At 35.5% G+C, this 25163-nt stretch overlaps 1 protein-coding gene and 1 long non-coding RNA gene across 9 annotated transcripts in view; one reads left to right on the top strand and one right to left on the bottom strand.

Moving 5' to 3' along the window:
- BIRC6 (baculoviral IAP repeat containing 6) overlaps positions 1 to 25163 on the bottom strand; it is a 265056-nt gene that overhangs the window by 58882 nt on the left and 181011 nt on the right. For all 8 annotated transcript variants that reach the window (XM_075203663.1, XM_075203667.1, XM_075203660.1 and 5 more), the window contains 2 exons: positions 23773 to 23938; positions 3 to 213 (listed from right to left, as the gene is read on the bottom strand). In XM_075203663.1, coding sequence (XP_075059764.1) covers positions 3 to 213; positions 23773 to 23938 — 377 coding nt within the window. The remainder of the gene's footprint in view (positions 1 to 2; positions 214 to 23772; positions 23939 to 25163) is intronic.
- Positions 15179 to 22053, top strand: LOC142144590 (uncharacterized). Its single transcript, XR_012689743.1, has 2 exons — positions 15179 to 16214; positions 17607 to 22053. It is a non-coding gene; the product is annotated as an uncharacterized LOC142144590 (long non-coding RNA).

Genomic DNA, 25163 nt, shown 5'->3' with positions numbered 1-25163 from the left:
ACCTTAATCTGTTGGTGTAGGTGTCAACGCAGGTTTTCATTTTTGCCAGCAAGGTGCCCACAGATGCTTGTGATTCCATCTGTTCTTCCTCCTCTTCTCCATTGACCCCAGTAAGGGGAAGCAGCAGAGGTACTAATGCTACACATGAAGAGATGGCTCGGAGCAGCTCCAGCAGAGCTCGATACAATGGCACATGTCTGGCCATATCCAACACTAAAAAAAAAAAACAACAAACAAAAAAAAAAACCAATGAAAAACAGAAAAGAAATTATTCAAATAAAGAAATACATTTTGGAAATGTGTCAAGTTACACTGTGTATTCCATAAAGCTTTTTTTTTTTTTTTTTTTTAAACAAAATATAAATAATTAATGTATTAAAATAGAAAGAATTAGTCTGCCAGCAAAATGAACCAATGATAGTCATTAAAGATTATGTTTGAAAACTGGCCAAACGATACGAGATCTCCAGCTTGAGCTTTAACTACAGTAGCAATATGAAAGCACAACTTTTAATAATCACTAACATAACATTATTACTTCATAGTAGATCTTTATATTTATATGCAATGTTGCTAATTAGTAGTCTGATGAATATCTGGTTCCTATTTTGTAGAAGAGGAAACCTGAAGTGCATAGGAATTATCAATTCCTCACTAAAACAACCCTTGCTTTAAGAGAAAAATAAAATTTAAAACAATTATTTAGTCCTTCTATATAGTAGTTACTTGAATCCTAACCCTAGCCTTGCAATGTTCTGCTACGAATACCAGTTACTGCATTACAGAGTGTTAATATTGATTTTAGTGGATACGAGTTGGTAATTATTAGCAGTTTGAATTTTCAAACACCAAGCTGTGACCTTGTGTAAGCCTCTATATATCCCTTTGCCTCAAGCACCACAAATTACTAGTTATTAGTGGTAACATGAATACAGGCATGGAAGTACGTGGTACAGGGCAGCACAGTGTATGGTTTTATTACATGCTGTTAAATTGTACACAAGTAATCAATACCACTAACATAGGCTGCTGACAATGTATTGTAAAGGATATTTACTCACCACACAAAGTCCTGTATACTTTGTGATATCCGTATAGGAGGATAAATTTAAGATAACAGGGCCGTGTAAAGCGTTGGATGCAGCAATATGTTTTTAAAAGTAAATTACTTTGGGCAACATGTTTTTGAAAACGTCTACTCAAAAATAAATAAATTACATATGTTAAGCAAAACAGAGTTACTGCGAGCACTTGTCCATCTCTCATGACAATATGATCACTAAATGGCACTACTATAATTAAAATATGTAAATTATTTTATTTCACAGTAGCAGGAGAGTCCATTTTAATTGAAAAACAACAAAACCCCCCCCCCCCAAAAAAAACAATTACATATACGAAGATTACTTTTAATAATATGCAGGGCTGAATCCCAGAAGACACACACTAATGACCACCACATATTAAGGACAGTTTTTAAAGACCCTTATATTGATGTGACCCTGCAGCCCAGCATTGCTATTGGTACAGAAACTGGAAAGGAGTGGCATACCACACTGCCAGGAGAAAAGTTCTGCTAAAGCAGACAGCTGTGTCTAGGGTCCACTTCCTTCATATTACATCACACCATGTGGAAATGTGGTTTAAACACAATTACTAATGCAACAGAAGATCTAAATGACTTAAGGAGTTTGGACCTCCACAGCTTCCATCCATAAGCTGTAAAGTGCATACAACAAAGAAAGCATGTATCATAAAAACTGCATTTAAAGAAGGTAGTATGCGTTTGGAATGTGAAACCGAGCACCCGGAGGAAATCCACGCAAACACAGGGAGAACATACAAACTCCACACAGATAAGGCCATGGTCAGGAATCAAACTCATGACCCCAGTGCTGTGAGACAGAAGTGCTAACCACTAAGCCACCATTCTGCCCACTCATCAATATAATAATATTTTTAAGAACTTTCAACAAAAATGGTTTAAAAGACATCATTGGACCAGTGTTATCTTATGTGTTAATGGTAATATTTCTCATTTAAATGTAAATTTAGTTAGCTGTAAAGAGGCATAGAGATGGATCAGACTTTTTTTTTTTTTTTAAATCATGACAACAGACTAAGAATTAAACCAATGTATTCAATGTAAGCTCGCATAAGTAGGGTCATCTCTACCCTTTGTCTCACATCTGCAGTGCACCTCCCTGGTAACCCTTGTCTGTACTTGTTCTCATTTTATATGCAATTTTATTTTGGTTGTTTTGTAACTCAATCCACCCTGTAGAGTTTTATGATGATGAAAATAATGGTAGTATATTTAAATGAATTCTGAATGTGTTTAGTACATTTCTGGGTTATGTTTTACGTACAGATATCCCAGCCCTTTACCACTATGAGAACAATCTGCAAACATACAAACACCCAGGGGCCACAGTTCTCATAATAAAATTTTCCAGGTCAGAACTCATTTTGAGGTTTAGTTTTAAAGCACATAACAATAAAAGATATAGGAGACAATTAGCATTCAGAGACTTTCTGCCTTGCTAACATAGGAAAACTATGTTATATATTATATGGATTTTAAAAATTGAACTTCTTACTGGCCATACATACTGATAATGGCAAACATTCCAATATTGGGGGAGTGTGTGTGTATATGAGTCCAATTGGCTTGTCTGAGAAATGATATAGAAACCTACAGGATATTTTTGGGCATGTCTAAAAATACAGTTGGCAGATGATGCCATTGTCCTGTGTGCTCGGTCACCTGTTGATACTGTTGTGGGGAGCTTTAGAGGCGACCTTTATATCTACAAATGTATTCAAGGCAATAAAAATATTTGTTAAACTTACCACAATGTGCAGGTGAGACATAGACACCCCCACTACAAACAGAGAAAAGCACTGTAAGGGATATTTTCACTAGAAGCGTGGTCAGACTATGGAATTCCATACCAAGAAAAGTGGTTAACACAGACTCACTAAACGGAGTTTAAAATGGATTGGATGTCTTTCCAAAAATGGAATTTGTAGCTAGAACTAGTAAATTACACAGCTGGGGTGACCGATACAGAGAATTAAGCCTATTCACTGGCATCAAAAAACAACTCGCTGATATTCCACTAGAAAATTCCATTTAACAAACATATTAAATTAGAAAAACAGATTGGAACACAGTAGTAGCAGCTAGTATAGATTTTATGATAGCCCCAGAAGACTTCTGGGAAGAATAGGAGTCATATGTATTCAATAAGACGTCCTTGTTTTGGGTGCAAGACTTTATTCATGACTGTCCACAGAAATGTTCAATTTGTGACACCACAAGTCTACTCACAGTCAAACAAAGCACAGGGTGGATGTGGTGCTTCCATAAGTAGAAAAGCGCAGTTCATAAGCACTGAAGAGCAACCAATATGACATACACAAGTGAAAAAGAGAGCTCTAAGAGCTAAAGCTCTCTTGTAAAAGGGGAAGAATGATTAATCTTGACTAAAATGTGTCACTACAGAAGATATACAGTAGAAACACTGCACATTCTAGCCTGAAAAGCCATCTACTGCTGTGTGACATCACACAACTATCTGTAAAATAATTGGCATGAGGCTGCCATAAACAACTGAGCACTAAAGGAAAAATATATGATGGTGTCTCGTGACCACAATCAGCCCTCCCTTTGAAGCCAGCAAATTTATTAACTTCATGACATACCTACTTCGTCTTGAACAGCTCCAGGCTATAAAGACCCCATACAAGTTAATATCTCAGATACTTGCATAAATATGGGAGGGAACAGATATTGCTTTTCCATGCTTATTTTATTGGTTTCATCAAGAAAGCTGACATTTTTAAAGCTTTGTAATGTTTTCCATCCGTGAAATGTGGACAAGGTACAGATGTCTATACATTACACAGCAGAAAAGATTAAAAGTAAGCCATCACTCATGTTAAAAGAATGCTGTAATTGGAGCACGCCATGTTCATATTTTATTCCCGATCCCTAATACAAATTGATTTAGCCATTAGCAGCTTGTTCTCACCGCAATAGAGGGCGCCGGGACAGAAAATTACCTATGCAAAAATTGAAAGTTCTATCACCTAGCTTGCCCTCATTAGTTGCTATTAAATACTTTAACCCCATCAATGTTGTAAATGCTGTATAAAGCTAGTTACAGAAAAATGTAGCGCAGCTAGGAGCCTATTAACCTGTGTACACAACAGGCAGATATTAATTGGCACATTCAGTTTTCACATAGCAAATATATAATATGACTTGCAATACCTTTTACAAGAAAAAAACTGAAGGAGACACATAGTAGGAGGTTGCTCTGAAGATCATTAAGATTTTGGAAGTGTGAGGAACAACTGCAACAGGTTTGAATTATTCCAGGTACTGTAAAGTTGTTTCAAAGTCCGCATTTATTTTGTAAATTGCTAGGCAAGAGCAAAAATATGTATAAAGAGCTATAGATGACCACAACAATGGGAAGATCTGGGAGGTCTAATATCATTGTTCGCCCACCAAAAATAAATGCCCGCTTCCACTCTGTTGGCCAAAGTCTAACAAAGCATGTTCATTCACAGCTGAGGAACTACAATTTGTCCAACCTTAGAAACTTCATGTACATACCTATTTGTATCTAGAAAAGTATATAAAATGTGACAATAGTTTGTTCTTGCTCTCTTGAAAAAACCTCCCCACTGTAACATATTGAGATATATGGAAAAAAGCAGAACCAAACTTATGGGCTGTCAAATGGATAATATTGAGCAGTGAAAAAGTATTTTGCAAACCGTTTAACACTTTGAATTCAGTTTAATTGGACGAGTACAGGAATGCGGTTACATTGAAAGAAGAATGTGCATCGGCACCCTCTGAACAAAGTCCGTATTAATAACATTGGAGCAGCCAGTTATATTTCAATGATTATATTTAAAGATGTAGTGATGACCTTTTCCTTGTGCATGTTTTAAAGAAAAATCTTTTTAAATAAAGCGGTACTAACAAACGGTCTTCTCATAACGAACATCTCTTGCAGGGTGGCCCATGCACATATTGCAGAGTTGTTAAGGAACTCATTAACATTTCCGAGTTGTGTAATAAGAAGACACAGCAGGGCCACTTGCATGAACAACAAAAAGGTATAGCAGTTACAGTACACTGTGAAACCACAGGGTAAAAAGCACAGTATAATACAAAAGTCTTCTCATTTCTAATTAAAAGCTTTAAACTCTGCACAGTTGCTAGACGCATAAAATAGCTCAGGTAGTACATTTCCTGAAGGCCTCAGCTTTTCCTCCCACCGATTCTAAATAATTCAGCACTGCAGGCTTTCCTAGCCATCACAACTGTACCTTTCCAAACATATGAATATGGTTCTATGTGCTTCTGGCAATAAAGTCAGTTCCACACATTTTATGCTCTGCTGCATTTTAAACTCATAAGTCACGACTCTTCATCACATGAATTTACCAATGTGTGTCTAAAACGTCAAAGATTGCGACTCCCTGAGGCTCAGTCAATGTCTAGTGGCAGTCACAGAGTTTGCCAAGTCCTACTGAGGTTTGAAAATATGGAGGTAGAAAAACAAAGAGAACATGTCATGGCCAAAACAAAACCCATCCCCAAAAGGTCACTTAAAAAGACACTGTCTTATACTAAACAAAAATGCTAAAATACATTTTACGTACATCTTTTATAGTAATCTTCAGCTCTTTTGCTAGATTACATTTGGTAGCCAAACAAAATTCAACTCAAAATGGTAGCTGTGTGTGTGCTTACAAAGCCCAGTGAGGTTAGGCAAAAATGCTAAAACACAGTCTGTTTTTTGCCCCATTTTCTCCTGATCTGGCACTGGAAGCAAACATAGATCTGCCAACCGGGATGATACAAATTTTAGACCTTTGTGGGCAGGTTTTAAAACATGGCAATAGTTAGACGGGGGAAGGGGGTTTCGAAAATGAATAAAAAAAAAAAAAAAAAAAAGAGACCGTCACCTATAACAACAACGACTGATACAATATAATCAAAGCATTCCAACCACTCCTACATAACTTTATCCCAAGCAAAGTGAAATATCAGCATTGTACACCAACGATAAGCTACAAGAAAAATAAAATGATTGATTGTGACAGGTCCAAATAGATTTAATGAATAGAAATTAGTAATATATTGCACAAAGATTTTACAACTGCAGTGAATGGTTAGAAATGTCAGCCATGGTTAGCTCAAATATTATAAATCATGTCACAATGGAAATTAAACAATTTCATACTATTCCCCATGACCAGAAAGCATCTCAATTAGAAATCCAGAAATCTACACACACATGAGAAAATTATACCAGTTGTAATTTAAAATAAACATCAACAGACAGGATTTTTAATTTGATCCAAATTCCTCAAAAATATCACAGAAGGCACTTGCGATTTTTGCAACTATTTCAAGCTACTGCCTAAGCAAACTCCAGAGGTATTTCCGCCTGGTATCTTTAACAAACTGTTTCCAACATTTGTAAAGAATAAAATACATACAACAATTCAGAAAGATATTTATGAAACATTTGCAGACATAAGGTTGAATTAGTATTGTTGGATTCTTTTTTTTTAAGGAATAAATGCTGTGAGTGTTGTCTTTGAAATTATAAGTGGTAAATCCATAATAAATGCAATGGCCAAGCGCGAGAACGAGATTTGAGCCTCTAACTTCTTTCCACCACCCCTAAACTGTCTGTTACCTGCCCTCCTGGCTCATTCTACAAGATTTACCTTCAGATCTGCGATTCTCATCTGTCATAACCATCTGCTGAAAAGGTTGTGACTCTGTCCACACTCTACAGATATTTGCCTATGCTGCTGCTCATGAGTGCGTACACACTTCCACGTTTGCATGACATTGGTCCATCGTTGATCTTGACGTTTATAAAAGATGCAATGTGTTTTGGTACAATACAACATGATCGTGGGAGCGTACACACTCATGCAATATCTGAAAAAACTGTCTTGAATCATGTGATCTGCACGATAATTGTATAGATGTGTACTCAGCTTAAGTCATACAAGCTGCCTAAATTGCAGTTATTTCAAACCACGAGATTCATTACAACTAGAGAAGCTTCTGCAGCATGCCTATTGAATTAACATGAAGCACTGATATCTAGGATGTGTCTTGCAGAATATTAAGCAGGCTGTCTTGTAATCTTGTGAAGCTTCTCCTTGATAGATCCTGATTAGCTGTTAATATGTACTTCTGTAGACTATAAAATGTACACCAATGTTCACAGTTTGCAATTTGTTAGAGGTTACCATGCCAAAATCAGAATGTGTATTACAAACCTATACAGATTTTCATATCATCAATCAGAAAAGGGATGACGCAAATAGCACATCGGGACAGATTCAAGGCGTAAACACTTCACCATTTCAGATATATAATTTATCTCTCCTTTGACAATATCAATGCAAAGACTGTGGCTACTATTAATAATATGGTTTCAAACATTATTTGAAACACCTGTTTTAAAATATTAAACACAACTGCCTTTAAATAAAAAAAACAAAAACCCAGGGATAATCTTCACTAATTTCTTTTACACATCATCCCCATTACATAGCATTATTATTTCCATTTTTGCAATTGTCAAACATTTTCCCTATTGCACCGAAACGTTTGCAACCAAACATTTTACTGCCACTTTAAAATGTGAAAAAAACAACACAGGTTAAGGACATAGAATGGGAATTAAGAACTGATTATTTTCTCTTTTTGTTCCTGTTCCCTTGATTGCTGACACACAGGATTCAGTTCAGAGAAATCTAAACTGTATGGAGGCTAAATGAAGGTTTGATGCCTTGCCCTAAACAAGAATAAGATTACATTCAAATTAACACAACCAGCTGCATGGAAGATCCATCAAGGTATCCCTGGTATGTAAAAATAAATTTAAAAATTCAAAAAGTAATAATCATCATGCAAGAAATACACATTTCAAAGGGGTTCGAGCAGATGGATAGTTATCTTATTAGGTATATTTCTGTGGTTGCACAAACTGTGTAATAGTATACAGAAAGCATACAAACAAAAATCTGTATCTCCTACATAATGGACATACAATATATTAATTTACTGTATTAATTTCAAACTGAAAATAAAAATAAGTGTATATATATTATTGTGTGCTAAGCATATCCAGTTGCGGTAGGGATGACCATTTTAACATGCACAGTAAACACAGTATTTAAACACTGTAGATGTTACACTTTCTTCCTTACTGAACAATAAATTCCGATATTGGCGACAACACAAGAAATGCTCTTAATATCAGCATATTTACTGCATACAGCAAATATGTTTTGCTAACGTCCATACTAGGCTAAGGTAATTAAAGAGATCAATGAGGTAGCTATAAGTTTTCAGCATGCTTTTAGAAAGAAGCTGTAAATAAACTGCTGTATCTTACCAGCAAAAATAGAATTTAGCATGGAAACTCATAAAACGTGGTCAATGAAAGCAAGCCATGCATGTAGGGTCAAACAGAAGATGAAATCATGGAAAAAATTCTGTTTTCAGACAAATACTTCTTAAAAGACAACCCTGTTCATCCCTAAAAATGGTCTTAAAAGGCATTTTGAAATACATAACTTTACAAATTGTTCGGAAAAACTTCATGAATCATTATCTATTAAGTTGTTGATATTTTATACAAATTAACAGCACCTTATTTACACACTGTTAAGTACTAAACTGCGATCAATGTGTTCATGTCTAAGCAACTTATGAAGCTGAGAATTTTATTTTACAACTAGATAGCTCTATCGTATTATAATACATTTTTAGGAGTTTTTGTAGCAACAAAATCTTCGCACTGTGCCTAAATTTCAGTTATTCAACTATATTACAGGGCAGAAGGATTCAGAAAACCCTCACTGATTCCTTTGTAAGAATGTATTTGAATATCAATATGTTTTAGAAATTATGAGTTAGTTCACACTAATCTTTTGTGAAATTCTTATTAATTTAGGACTAAACAGGACTTCACCAATTGTAATATTTCTATTTAAGAGTGAACTGTTTTAAGTGACCAATAAAACAAGATGTCAACATTGGCCGAGGGACCGAAAACAACAGACAGCATTTTAATCCACCCAGATAGACAGAATTTATTGCATATTGCAATTAACTTATTTTTTGGAACACTGTAATCCTTTATGTACATTTGTAACCGGTTTTCATTGTTCAAATAGTATAAAACTTCCCTTTGTTGACTATCAGGGGGAAGGTTCAGTAATGAAACGCCAAGCTTACATTTTGGCTGCGCTCCGTAATTCAATATTAAAATAATGTTTTATTACATAAATGTATTAATTTTAAGAAACTGGACAAGACAATTATTTTCCACTTTAACATATAACAGTGACTATTTTATAAGGTTCAGAATTTTAGAGCAAAAAGAAAACTCCTTATTTATTAACACAAGCTAATAAGCACACTACTGTGAATATCAGGGTCGCAGCCCAAAAGCATATATTTTGTGGTCTGTGGGTTAAGCAAAGCGGGCTGTGTGTGTTGAGGTGGTCTGGTCGCCAAGACTGAGGCGCTCCCCCCGCCTGCTATCCCCCCCCCCGTTTGTCCACCAGCACTCGTCTCCCTCTCCTTACCCACGCAGTGAATGTTGGGTGTGACATCATCACGATCAACATTTGCAGTGCGGATTGCCCAGGGAGCAGCCACAAGAAGAAGAGATAACAGAAGAGAAGAAAGAAGGCAATAGAAAGGTAAGTAAAAGGGAGCAAATGCAGCATAATGGAGGGCACAGTGTAAAACAGGGGAGATAGATGAATGGGAGTAGAAGCAGCATGAAGGGCGCATGGTGAAACAGGGGAGATAGGAGAAGGGGATCAAAAGCAGGAGGGCACAGTGTCAAGCATCGGGAAGAAAACTTTAAACTTTTTTTTCTTTTCTTAATATACCTTAGAAAAATTGTATATGAGACTTTCTTTTTCGTGTGGCCCACACAATCTTAGACTTTGATTATTTGAGCCAACTGGGGTTTTGAGTTTGACATGCCTGGTGTATAAGTGGTATTGTGGCAAAAATAAATATAAAAAAAACCCCTAAAGGATTACTAGCCATAAATTTGGTGTCAGTAGTTGAGTGATCCTCTTTTGACCCGATTAACATTATATTAAATTAGATGTGATGTTCTATTTAAATAATCATTTCCATAAAGTGCAGAAATAAGAAAAAAGGAGGAGTTTCTAATACAAAAAGTACAAATAAAACAATGGGGAGGGGGGAAAAGGAAAATGTTTAAAACAAATAAAATCTTCCTTCAAAGGGTTAAAAAAAGGCCTACATTAAAATCTTATTTTGACATTGCTGTGGCAAGAATTTAAAGTAAAAATAAAAAAAAAAATCCATTTTGCTTCCAATCTCTAAACTGGCAAATACAATCCACCATGCTTTATGAAGCTGCTGAATGCAGACACATTTGAGGCCTTGTGTTTCTAACTTTTAATGTTACAGTTATCTTCTGATATTCTGTTTCTTATCTATTTTTGAGTGATAGATAGGCTATTACCTTTAAGGTTATACCTTTTAAGGTACTGAGCAAAGAAAATGACAAGCAGCTGTAAACAGAAAATGCAAAACATAATGCACACTTTTAAAAAAAAATAAAAAAAAAAATATTAATTTAAGGTTTTACTTGACACAATTTCCATGTATTGGTTACTAGCATTGGGGGCTCCAGCCACTGTTTATGGCTAGACAACAGCAATGTGGATGTATCACCCTCTGAAGTAATCATAGTGCATGATGAAACGCGTAAGGGCTTAATACTACTATTGTGTTTACTTACATCCAGCCCTTTTTCACATCCCTGATCAGCATTCTAGGTTCTCTCTTAGATCTACACATTTGTTTCAGACAGATTCATTTTGATAATGTTACCCAAAGGACCCACTGCAAAATCTAGGAACAGTTTGTGTTAATTCTCAGCACAAAGAGTACCTGGTTGCTGGATAAATACACGTGGGGAAAGTGAACACTGACCCAGAACTGGTTGCAAGTTTATTTTGCTTATGCGTGTCCTTTCCTCTCACACATAATTTGGATGTTGATAATCATACTATCTTGCTTAGATTGTCATGAACGCCTCCGTTCAAGACATGCTCTGCATGAATTTAATAAAGATTTACACTTACATTTCTATTATATCAGTCTGGAAATTACCATTGGTTTGCCAAACAAGCAATAGCACGCAATTCATCTGACTTTGTTGATATGGAACATTTAGTGCTCAGTTGAGATTATGTGGCTGTATTATACGAACTGAGAAAAGTCAAACACTATCTTTTCATCTGGTTTTAAATTATATATTTATTTTGGCAATGTGTATTTTACCATTATTTTTAATTTTGTTAATGAATTGTGCTTGGGTACAATCATGTACACCATGTACTAATTTATTTCTGATTATTTTTTTCTGATGGTTATCTGCAGAGCTGGATGAATAATCCTAGATACGATTTTCAACCAACAGTGTGATTTCATTCAGGTATAGCCGCTGACGCATTTGATCTTTGTAGATTTTATCAAAGCATCTCAACAGCTATACCTCAATGAAATCACAAAGAAAATAGTAGTATATGGGATGATTCTTCTAGAAGTTCAGGTTACTTATGTGTCACTAGAACAAAAATGTAAGCAACAGACTAAAAGTTTTGTGAACAAATAAAACAGCAATTGCATTTTGAATAGTGAACTGACTAACAAATGGCTGTTACACTCACTCCATCCAAATCAGGATTCACTGGCAGGATAACGAGTCAATGGATAGTATGACGTGGCCCCCTCGTATTTACAAGACATAAGTGTACAAGTACAGCCACTGGTCTCCAGTTTGCATAAGGAGTAAATAGACGAGCGATAATAGAGAATATTGTGAGCTGCAAATTATATAAAGCCGGGACAAAATCATTTATGTGGGACTGGTGGTTCCTAATTGGTTTAGTATTTCTACAATAGATCAAATACCTTGAATAATCCCGCATTTGAATTGTATGTATACTTTATACTTTAATTTTGACACGTAAATTAGCAAATGAGTTAACCTTTTAAAACCCTTGCCCAAGCAAAATGAAAGATTTTTTTTTTTACACCTAGATCTAATTTCCTAAATAAAACTCGTAATAAAATGTAAAGGATTGCTTTAAATTGGGAGTTTTATCCATTTAGCCACAATGCTTATTATTCACAGCAGTATGCCATAACGTAATTAAAGTTTTCCTTTTTACGCCAATATTCTGGACCCCATAATAGAAAGATCTTTCTACATGCACCCATTCTTGAAAATGTCTGGCACTCCGATGGAACATGTTGAAATGCACTACTAGTTTTCACAACTTTGAGCCTCACGGCTCCCATACCAGCAAGCGTTTCACTGCATTTTAATTGGCTTGTACTCTCGCCAACTTCAGCAAGTGGCTGGTTCACTGAAGCACATTCTGAGCTTACCAAACTAACTTTTTATGTTCAACACCATTAACAAACATAGGGACAACGGAAAAGGGCACGATTGGACTCTTATCAGAAAACAGACTACTTTAAATATGATACATGGAAAAGAGTATAACATACTCATTATATTTTCTACAACTAACTCAAAGCTTCTTTAGAGCTCAGCTTTATCTGCTTTTCTACACTCCATATTAAACACTTATTTTCACTAATTTATTGTCACTATTTTTTTTCTAGATGAATGACTGACTTACAGAAAAATGGTGCTGCATCTGTTCTTCACAATTATAGACACTGATAGACACAATACTATGGGCGCATACAAAAACACTGTTGACCAATGTCTTATTGTCATAGTGAAAAATCACATAACTTTACAAACCACATACCGCAGTAACTCTACATGGATAACTATACACTGCAAAGAGATAACTTTATCAGGCATATATTGCTGAGAAATACCCATACTTCCAGCCCATATTGCTCAAACAAACCTCCAATTACCCCCTAAAGTAATCCCTATATTTAAGGATACACCTCGATTGGCAAGTGAACATTAAGCAGATTACCCTACATGACTACAAGGGTGCAAGTCACTCTGCTGCCACCAATGAATAACCAACGCGTAGAGTACAGAAAAGTGGTGCACAGCTGCATACCTTAGGAGACCAGGTTAATCTCTACCCACTCTCTAAAATGACCACAATGCATTCCATATACATAAACACAAAATATATATATATATTAATTTACAAAGTGATAAATTAGCAAATCTTACTCAGATAGTGTAGATTGTACATTTTAACAAACAATTGAGAAAACAGTTTCACCTTTCTAGGCTACTTCAATAAATTAATGAAATACTCTAACACACACACACTTTATACACACATATACATACATATATACACATACATATATACACACACATACATATATACACACACATACATATATACACATACATACATACACATACATACATATATACACATACATATATACACATACATACATACATACATATATATATATATATATATATATTATATATTAGCAATTTGAAACACACAAAAGGAGAAAGTTCCCTAACTCACAGTCGCAGCTTTTTGAATCGGAGCCCAAATGGTATAACATACTACATTGTCTCCATGACTTTCAAGGTGACCTTTTTCCAATTCGCCTTGACTATACAATAGTTATTTGTATTAATTTACAAATAGTCATAGTGCAAAAAGTTCTCTGAATGTCTATTAAGATGAACCTTGGCCTAACCAAGAATTACAAATCTGATTTCACCAAACTGAACAGGCATAAAGTACATATCCATGCAGAAATGAAAATGATTGCAATTTGCTCAATATGGATGATTAGATAAAAAGTTATACAGGAATAAGCGTCTCTTTATCTTTCAACAAAATGCCTGGAACACTGCTGCCATATTAGTTAATTTTAATCTAAAAGTAACCATACCTTATCACCATCATGATTTAAAAAGGAACCCCAATGCTGATAATCAAAAAAGTCAAGCATTCCAGGCAAAGTATTATTTAGCTTTAAGAATGCAGTGCTCAGGTACTTACTGTTTCAGAGAAAGTTTACATTAGTGTCATTATTGCCTGCCTAATACATGTGGCTGCATTATGCAAAATAACTGAAAGTGACAGTTTCAGCATTATTCCAACTTTGCTAAAAGAACAATGATTCTTATAACTTTAGTCTGAGTATACAGTGCTATTACTACACAATTTTAACATGTCATTTAAAGTGCAAGGCACTACAACTGCAAAAAGTGTACAAAAAGGATTAATGTCTGACTTTTATAGCAACATGCTTGAGGACTTATTCATGTTCAGTAAGAGTGAGACTCCATTCACTCAACAAGAAGTATGTATGTTTGAATGTGGATCCTGTTTACCAACATATCCAAACTGCATGCAGGTCCAACAGTAATGCACTACTTTCAATGCAGTTTACAAAGCTTAACTAAAATGGGAGTTTTTTTTTAGATGTCAAATCTAATGTCAATATAAATGTTGCCTCCTCTTCGCTTAAAATTAGTTTAATGCATTCTTGGGTTTGTAAAAATGAAAAAGGCAAATGAAATAAAAAATACTTCTGTATGCTTTGGAGGAATTTAGCTCGTTCTACCCACATCCAACAAAAAACCCACACACAAAACAGATAAATGTGAATGCATTATTCAATGATATTTTTGTTAATATGACAGGGATTTACACCATTACATTATTTAATATAGATACATTCAGATGTGTGAAATAAAGCCATTTTGTGAAATACAAGTCAGCATATTTATATGACATTTTCATGCTAGGTCAGCAGTACAGCTTTAGATCCTCAATCATTAAAAGGTTGCTGTAACACACAAATAAACCTCAATCTGATAAACACTACACATTTTGTGTGTGATATTCCTGTGGCAAGAATCAGAAAAAAAAAAAAAAGACTATTTAATGCCATCTACAAAATTCTCTGATATAAGCACACACACATGCACACATATACATAAACACACATACTTTCTAATTTTCAGAAGGTTAGTTCAAATAATTGCTTTCCATAAACAGATGCTCGAGGGACATTACCCTCCAGCCATCAGCAATGGTTACAGCTTCATGACGCATGCACTGTGACCCATCTGATTTGGGTGACGAGCTCACGATGAGTGACTATAAAGGAAAGGCAGTGCCTTCCCTAAAACAGTATGCCTGTCGTAACAAAGCATGGAGAAACAAAAAGGTAGAAGCAGCTTTTCAGCTCCAGTGCCCTAATGTCACCATTTGTCACACAGCTTTCCCTTACAGCTTCCAGGACTGGGGGTTAACGCTCACTCCCCTCCCTTCCTGTATGCACAAGCTACTCTCTGGAATTGTTGCAGATTTCAAATGTGCCTGGCCTGACAATGGTGCTGCTGCGCATTGTTATGCAACTCACTGTCTGGGAGGGCAGCTTGTAGCCACTTTATTCTGCAAGTGCCAGGTGCGTGTTTAGTCAATGTCACGGCTCGCTACTGTAATGCAACCCAGAGCACGGCCACTCTCCTCTGCTGGGGCTAGTTACTGAGTTATACCATGTCCAGGATCATGCCTTGGAACGATCTGCCAGTGATGCCTGCTTAGGTGTAAAGCGTGCCTGTTACTGGGAACTGGTACTTAGAAGATGCAAGTCTCCAGAATACCCGTCAATGGCAAGCACTACTGGAAATAAAACCATGTTACCAGGAATAAGACACATGAGAGGAATGGGTGACTTACAATCTCATAAGGAAAAATCCAGAAAAAGCATTCCACTAGGTCAATGAAAAATATATACTGGTGAAAAAGAAAAGAAAATCACTCTTTAACAGAAGGTGCTACCTGCTAAACGGAGGAAGAAGAAAAAAAACACAAGTTGAATTTGAACTGAGGACAAGCTCCTGGAAAGCTGTTCTCACGCTGTGGTTCAATATCGAGTGTAGCATCCTTTTCACGTTGCCTGGATTCATTGGATTAATAATAGACTGAGCATCCGTGAATTTTGTTACTCTTTGCCATTTATTATTAAGGGGGAACAGGCGAGGTGTAGTACATGTATACATGTGTGGTACAGCTCTTCTGGAAGATAAAAGCTTGGCTTTCCATTGTGTTGAGGACACAGAAGCATGCCTGATGCCACTGTACTCCTGATGCAGAGTAGGGTAAGAAGCAATTCTTATTCATAATCCAAATCACATTTCAAATGTATGCATGCTGAAAACAAAAGGAATCCCTCAACTAATTGCCAATGGGAAGGAAAAAAAAACAAAAAACAAAAAACACACACTCCAGCACCTATTCAGTACACTGAACTACAGTACCCTCGACAATGGAGACAAAGAATTGTACACAGCTTACACCTCCCAGTAGGAATCTTTATTATCACTAGCCAGTTTTAATTATTCATCATGAAAAGGGACAATAGACACTTAAAATGGAACGGGCATGGTCGGGGCACATAGCAAACATATTGTGAATTGTAATTAGTAAAGGTTTTTTTTTTTTAATTTAAATTAATCCACCAAGCCTGTATGAAAATGGAGATTTCTAATAAAACAATGGCTACATATGCTGCTTGAGATAATCTGAATTGCTACACGGATGCTGTCAGGAGATTGCCACACAAAAGTAAAAATGCATTAAATAAAAGCGGCTGCTTGCTTTAAAAAATGTAAAAATCAGTTTTCTGCTTATTAGTTCAATTTAAATATATTTTAAAGCTATATGGCAGGCAAAGAAGCTTTAACTTGTACAAATGCATGCATATGTATATACGTGGCTGTAATACCCCATAGAGAGCACAATTAAAAAAATAAAATGGAGTATGTAGAATTTAACCTGCTTTTGTATTACATTCAAATCTATGTTTTAATTGAAGAAAATATTTGCATAATGGTAAAAAACATACTGATAGGCTGTGGCACAGCAAGTGATTATAAACAATAGCATTCTTCCTTCATGAAGGGACCTCTCACCCACAACATAACAGAGCAAACCGCTCCAGCACTGAAGAGGGTTAACTGGCAATTCAATTGCAAGTGTACAAATGGATTATAGAGCACTCAATTTATCAGTATGTCAATAGCCATGTCCACTACAATGGATATGAAGATACATTAAAGACAAATACACAATGGTTGGCTGGTTGCAAGCACCCAGTTTAAACAGAAGTACTTTCTCATGTTTTAATAACATGCAATTTGCCTGACAATGACCTGCAATGCCCTCATTAACCATTACTATATGGGCTTCAAGGCTCTACAACATCAATTCAGTTTAATTACACATTTTTGGGTCTTTGCAAAAAATAAAAAGGACATGGTATGCTACGATGGAAGAGTTACATTGTTTGGTGAACACTCTAGTGAGATTTGTGATCAGAAAGAGGTCACACTTTGAGTAAGGTTTTGCCATTTCTACCTCAATTACTTTGCTCTTCAAACTTCCAGAATACCTACATGTGTACAAATGACAGCACAGCTAAATGGTGTGCTGTATGTAAGCATTATATAAAAGTAAATTGTATCTTGTTCCTTCCATCCCATTTTTTCTAGATAGTCTTCGGAGAATTGCTGAAGACATTTCTGGGAAACATGGTCACGTCTGCTCTAACAGCAGCAGCAGCGGAAGTGAAGAGGCAAGAGGAGAAAGAAGAGAAAGAGGAGTCCATTTTAGCCATGCTGGGAATTATAGGGACTGTGTTGAACCTCTTTGTCATCGTGTTTGTGTACATCTATACAACCCTCTGATGGTCTTTATCTATGCTGGGTGCTTAAAAAGAGAGTGTAAAACCTCAGTGATTATATAACAAATGGCAGGGGATAAGCTGATATGTCAAGGAGGCTCCTCAGACCATCCAATACATTCCAGTGCCAAGTGCCTAGTTGGACCATGGGCAATTGAGCGGATTTGCCAATGTAGATAGGAGTATGAAACCAGGATGAGCAGAAATAACTCACGTGCAGAGGTGCAACAGTACATCAGTTTTAATAAAGCCCATGAGTGCTGTGTTACTGCCATAATATCCAAGATACAGGAAATAATATTTCTATAGTCGTGTCCATCTTATGGCATCTCACTCACTCAGTAGTAGAAAAAAAACCATTCAAACTCTTAAGTTCCATATAAGACTTTCCTACTATATGCTTCCATACAGGTACATCAATAGACGGATAACACATGTCAATACATTTTTTTCTCAAAATACACTTTTAAAGCACCTTACTAAACTTGTCACCTTAAAAATACTCTGCTTTAACAGAGTTAAAAGTAATTACTGTGAATTACAAGGCATACAATAATAAAATGTTTTAATCAAGTCATCCATGCTTGGGTAAGGAAAGCTAGGCAAAGTGTGAGCCATTAAAAGTTAGGTCACGCTGAGTGTTACACAAGATAAGGCGATTACAATCCATGTGGCAAATTGTGGAATTGTGGGAATTGCTAGTGAAGCTAAGATTACCGTTTTGAAATATTAACAGGAAAAAAAGAACAATTAAGGGCATGGAGACAAGATAACAAAAAGACATATAGCTCCGATGTCTGTACATTTGTAAATTTAGCTTAATTAATAACCAACTCTATCATCCATGCAAAAATGCTTTGAACAATCTCTAGGTGTCACATATAGCTCTGGCACTTGAGCAAATGCAGTTATTTAAATTACAGTCAAGTACCAAGTATAACAAAGCACCAATTTCACATGCAACATCATTTTAAATGCTTAAGTTGAATATTGCTACATTTTACCTTACATTTAAAGACCATCATGGGGCATATTCAATTGTCTGGATTCGCCGCCGCGTTAAAACTACTACCGTTATTACGGTAATAGTTAGCTGGATTTCAGCTCGCGGCTCAGGGAGCTGCAAGCTGAAATCCAGCGAGAAAAGTACCGTAATAACGTTTTTTCAGCGTACTATTACCGTAATAACGGTAATAGTGCGCGGATGGCGAGATTTTCAGCGTTTCTGCCGACAATTGAATATGCCCCCATATGTTTAACACACAGAATAAGCTTGGAAGTTTGTTCTAGGTGTGCCATGGTGTCTGCACAGCTATGTCTACTTCTCTGTATGCCCTGTTGTCGATAAAAAAGTATATTGTATAAAGAGTATTTACACCCATGACAATACAGTGACAGCCAGTACTGACTTGATTTATTCAAATTCTTGTTCAGCAAAGATGGTGCTTTACATTCACCAACTATGGACACACACACTGTAGTGACACTGCTGAGGATGTTTTGATAGGTGTGTGGTCAAGCCACTGCCATTTTTTTGGTTTGATTATTTAAATCAATTTCCAATACAGTGCACTCCATATACTTATGAAAAGCCATGTATTTAAATATTAATAATATGACTTTGGTTAATGCCACACCAGGTCAGACAATTCAGGTTTTTATGGACTATATATATAAAGCCACTTGTTGATTAAGTTTCAGGGTGTGACCCTCAATCTGCATTGCTGGCCAATTATATTAGATCTTCTGCACACATATTAGATAAATAAGTTCAGTTTAAACATTTTATAGATTTGTAGCAGCAGCTATAACAGAAGTGAAAGACACTGCAGAAAACAATGGCTGCCAAACGGGTAAAAAAGCAAAAATTAGACAGAAAACATACACGATCTTACATAGAGATGGTTTCATGACATGCCAATTGTTGGCAAAAACATTTTACCACAAAGTATGACAAGTGTAGGCACACAAATCCAGATATTGCATGAATCAAAAACACAAGTGCCCTAGAGAAACACAACGTCAGCAGAAACTGTAGCCCAATATTTATGAGCTATTTTATCAATTCATAGGGTAAAAATCTACCTATACCCCCTCAGGTTTAATCGTTCTTAAATAGATTATAAGAGGTATACCATGCCGACAGCTCTTTTCATCATTTTGACTTTTATAACCAAAAACGGATTTGTAAATTTCATTTTTGATCAAATTATACAATATAATCATTAAAATGAACACTAAGTGCCCAAACATTCATTTTGCATAAAGCAATAATGTTCTAAATCTAGAAAGATGTATTAACATTGCTTATTGATCTTGCCAAGTGAAGGGAACAAAAGCTTAATAACATAAGTACAAAGCTTCTTTGATTCTTTGACACATGACCTGCCAGAACACACATGAAGAACTAATCATTTTCTTTACAAAAAAAAAAAATCTACATAAAAAATCTAAAAAAATTAAAAAGGAAAATAACATTAATCTATTGGACAATAGTTTTCTGTCTGACACCATGCAAATCCACCAGCTACTTGCACAAGCAGGGATGTGCAACGAGTAACTCAAAGTTTTTAAGAGATGGGTCTATTTAATCTGATGTTATGAGCTTTTAAAATACATGCATCAACAAACCACAACCAGCATTGGGTACAATGCAAAAATGTCACACATTAAACTACAGTGCTGTGCTATGACGGCAAGTTATTTGCCACATAGACATGTATTTTACTTTCCAAAGATAAGAACTACCTTGGGTTATGTTATGTGAAAACCTGCTAGTACACGGACTGGGAGGTAGAGTGTGAGCTGCATGGCAATGCAAACTGTTTTTCTGGTGATTTTCAGTTTTGGCGAGGAGATTTACCCCATTGTGTTAGTGAGGAAAATAGTTTGGTCAATTCCAAAGTCCAAACCATGATGTGATGTCCATTCTGGGCACACAACTTGTAAACTTACAAGTCTTATTCTTTCTATTCTGCAAACAGCAGTCACCACACCTCATGTGACAGAAATGGTAGATATATAACACTTTTCAACATTCAAAAGATAACCATATATGCGAATACATGAATGAGGTCAGCTTTTATGATTGTTGGAAAAATCACTATTTGCCAATGAAACAGGGTTTAACAATTTGCATGCTGTTGCAACAGCTAGCTTGGTCTCCTACTGGGAACTAGGCATGGGATGTGTCTGTTATATATTACCATCGTCACCAACAGTTTAAAATAAATTTCCTGGGAGACACTGCTGCTGGACAGGTGCACATTAGAAATTCACATATCTAGGAGGAGCTTGGGGAACGGCGCTTCCAGCACTCACATATTTTCTCAACTTAATCACATAATTTTAACTTTAAATATGCTTCTTTAATACATTAATTTGTACCGTGCATATGTTTAATTGTGATCAAGAAAAACGACAATTTTAAGGAACAAATTGTAAAAATCTGGGAGCGTCTTTGAAAATGAGGAAAAGTTGGCAACTATGTAAGTCACACTTTTTATAATCATTAGACCTCATTCAGCAGTTCACATTCAAGAGACCTACAACAGCTAGTAAAGATAAGAGCCATGCAAGACATCATATTTCAAATAAAGGTTACTGAAAAATAATGTACATAACCAGAAATGATTAAACAAGACTCCTCTCAAATTATATTTCTCTCGATACAAAAGATATACACAGAACAGTGAAAAAACAAATAACATAAAACTTACACATCTTTGGTATAAAAGTAATGATTTCTTTGAATGCAATGGATTTTCTCATTGGTCTTTGTGTTATGTACAGAAAAAAAAGACAATGCTAAAAGACAAATATCAAATTATATCTTTTAAAACTAAAGTAATTTCACAAAAGATAAGGCATATTTTAACAACATGGTGCAAATTGTATTGGGCGGCAACATATAGTAATCAGACATTTAGTTCCTTCGTTTAACTTACATTTAACTAATTAGAGATTACCTCTGACTGGTAAATGAATCTTGAGCTTTGCAAGCGGATGTTTAAAATAATGGAAGAGGGGGTGATATTGTTAATCTATTTCCAACAAGCCATGGATACATAACACTACAAGACTGCTGTCAACAGTGTCAATGAAAGTGGAGTGCACTAGTTTGCTTAATGCTACAATTTTTTTTACATTTTAATTCCCCTGTAACAGATGGAGATGAGCAATGCCTATGAATGCCGACAAAAAATGAAAAATGTATTGTTTCTGATCTTATTAATAAAATAATCAACTTAAGTCAATTCTGACTAGAGTCTCTGTTAACACTGAGAGAAAGCAACATTTTTATAGTGCATGTTGATGTTGTCTGGTGATAGCAGTCCATTATTGCAGTATTTTACAGTTACAAAGTGACATTTTTTAATATGCAGATGCTGAAGAATTTATCTTAGGCTCTATACTGAGGATTGAATAAATGGTATTCAACACCTATTAAAGAGAGTGGAGGAAACATTACAAATGTTTCTAAATGCATTGATCTATTTTATGAATTCATGACAAACCGGCACAGGTACACATTAAACAAATTGTGGCGTTTAGGGGCATGTACCAAAAATAGTACATTTTATTTAAACCTGACACACAAAGGCATAAAAAATCAAAGCCCTTACCAGGATAATGTCAACATTATAAAGACATAAGATGTCAAATAAAAGTACAGAATATAAGATACCAGGGATTTAAACTATAATGCTATATGAACGCTAGATTGAACGGAAATGTGTGTGTGCCTGCTGTAGGTGTCATGGAGCTAGAATAAAACACTTAAGCTAATAATGTTGACATTACAAAGAATCTCTACTTGCTGCAAATCTGTTTGGGATAAAACCGTATTGAAAATAACATTGAGATTAGTTTGACCACACAAAAATGGCTGAACAATGTGCTATAAAGTTTATGGAAGTATGTCTGAGGATACTTTAATCACTCCAGAAAACTCTGCAGTGGTGAATTAGCAGAACACTAAAAACAAAACAATAAAACAAAAAAGTTGCATGCACATTTCAGTAATCATTTATTTCCTTTTGTTTTGTTGTTGATCCCATAACTGAATCCTGCTATTAATTACCCCCTTGGGTTCCAATAATATGGGAATGAATAAATCACTGTACAATGTTCAAGCAATTGCGATGTCACCAATAAGTCAGTCTTCCCTACTTTCCAACACCAGTAAATCCAGTTTTGACAGATCAACAACTATTAGGTATATTGAATCTAATTATACTGCCAATTAAGGAGTAAAACTGAATAGTATACATTATGTAAAACATGAAATATAATGTATACACATTCAATTCTGCAACTTATATCAGATATGAATATATTTGTGCATTTATCTCTGAAAGTTATAATTCGTTATAAACAGGTATAGCCATCGGACCCGCCCACATTGCCCCCTAAATACCGGCAGTGTGATTGTTGCCATTTTCAGCATTTCTTTTATATAGGTGTTAAGGGGATCGGAATTAATTCGTGTCACTGTTTAGAATATTTGTTATTTCTTTATTGTCACTATTTTGTGTGTCTGCATTTTACTGTCACTGTTCTTGGTGTCTGCATTTTCGTAATAGGAATTTCGTACCCCACCCCAGTAAAACGTATACAAAAGTCCCAGACCCCCCCCATCTCAGATCACTATCAAAAATATACCACTAGTTCAAAATGAAGTTGTTGGTTTTTTTTTTTTTTTATTACCATGAACCAGTAACTTTCAGATTAGTACACTTGAGTTTCTTTTACTATGCTAAAATAACTCCCAATAAATGCTAATACTGTATAACCAAAATTACATGTTGCTTTCAAGATAAAACCAGTTTAGAAAACAGCAGTAGAATAAAGTGATCACTATGATTAATTCAGCTGTGCATATAATAAAAGATTACATAATATCATCTTAATCTGTGTAACTGGAACAATGAAGTTTTGAGTTGTGTGTTTCATAAAAATGTGAGGAACAGTACCTGAGTCGTTACGGAGGTATGATGACATGGCTGGGATAAGACAGGACTGACTTAGCAGCTCTTGCAAAACAGATGGGAGCGCATTACTGTTCTGCCCTCGACTCTCATTGGCTGGTGTTTCACCATTAACTGCACATCCAGATGGATTGATATAGCTAGCAAGAACCTGTAAAAAGGCCAACATATTCAGATTTGCAGGTGATATGCTCTGGGAAATGAACACTCAGTGAACAATAATCTTGATTCCTATAAATGACATTGTTAAATTAAAACATGATACACTTTAAAATAGATGCAAATAAAGAAGTTTGACAAAGTATTTCTTTTAAATTAAAAGAGAAAAAAAGCCATGCCTGCAAGTGATTGTTTAAAAGGAAGTGAACTAATACCATTTTGAGACTACTGGCTCATCTTTTACTTACTAAACATTTTAGATTAATGAAGGGGGAAGGTGATTGTGCGTTATATGGAACCATCTCCATGAGAGATTGCAAGCAGCAGGGTCAGACATCATAGGACATGCTGTACTTGTAGCTCCACTACAGCTATAGAACCATAGGATTTCTAAGAGACTAAGTAAAATAAAACCCAAATTTGATATATTTTGATTTATTGGTCAATAAAGGAAGCTTATTCCTGCACACAAACAGATTTTCTATACTTCAATAGTAAATTGTCTGATTCATATTTCTTAATATCAGTTTTTCACCAGGGATGAGAAAAACATCCTCACATCTTACAGTCTCTGTGAAAGCTTGTATCTATAAGAGCAAGCTCAATTCAATTTCTCAGGTTAGGCTTATAATTAAGCATGAGTTAAAAAAAACAAAAACTGAAAAGTTTATTTCATAGTAAAATGAATGTACACTTCAACATGTGTGCCAGACAGCTTAAGCAGCACATTAAAAGGGCAGAGAAATGGCTGTAATAGATTCATCTCTTTAAGCCAATTATATAGATCTGTATGAACACAACACAATCTTGAAATCCTTTTCCAAATCCCTCATACAGGATTTTAAAAAGATTAAAATAATTTATCAAGCATGAAGTTTATTGAATCTGCTTGTCCGCATAGTGTTTTACTTGGTTGCACTCTAATTCAGAAATCATAGATATTGCAGACCAATATAGTTCCATTTAGAACTAATCAGGATTCATTTTAACGAGCCAAAATTTTAATTTTAAAACAGATATAACAAAATCTCTCCTGTACACTTCCCTTCCAAGTTAGTAACTAGCTATGTAATACACTAACTAGAATAATGAGCAAGCAAAGCTATGGAGTTCCCACACAATTCCTTAGCTTCATAATTTGAGCACAGCACTGGTTGCTAAATACGTGTACTTACATAATGTGCAGGAACAACATTGCTCCTATTTTGTTTGAGATG

The sequence above is a fragment of the Mixophyes fleayi genome, chromosome 3 (assembly GCF_038048845.1).
Source record: "Mixophyes fleayi isolate aMixFle1 chromosome 3, aMixFle1.hap1, whole genome shotgun sequence".
Lineage (NCBI taxonomy): Eukaryota > Metazoa > Chordata > Amphibia > Anura > Limnodynastidae > Mixophyes > Mixophyes fleayi.
This window is presented reverse-complemented; position numbering and strand designations above follow the sequence as displayed.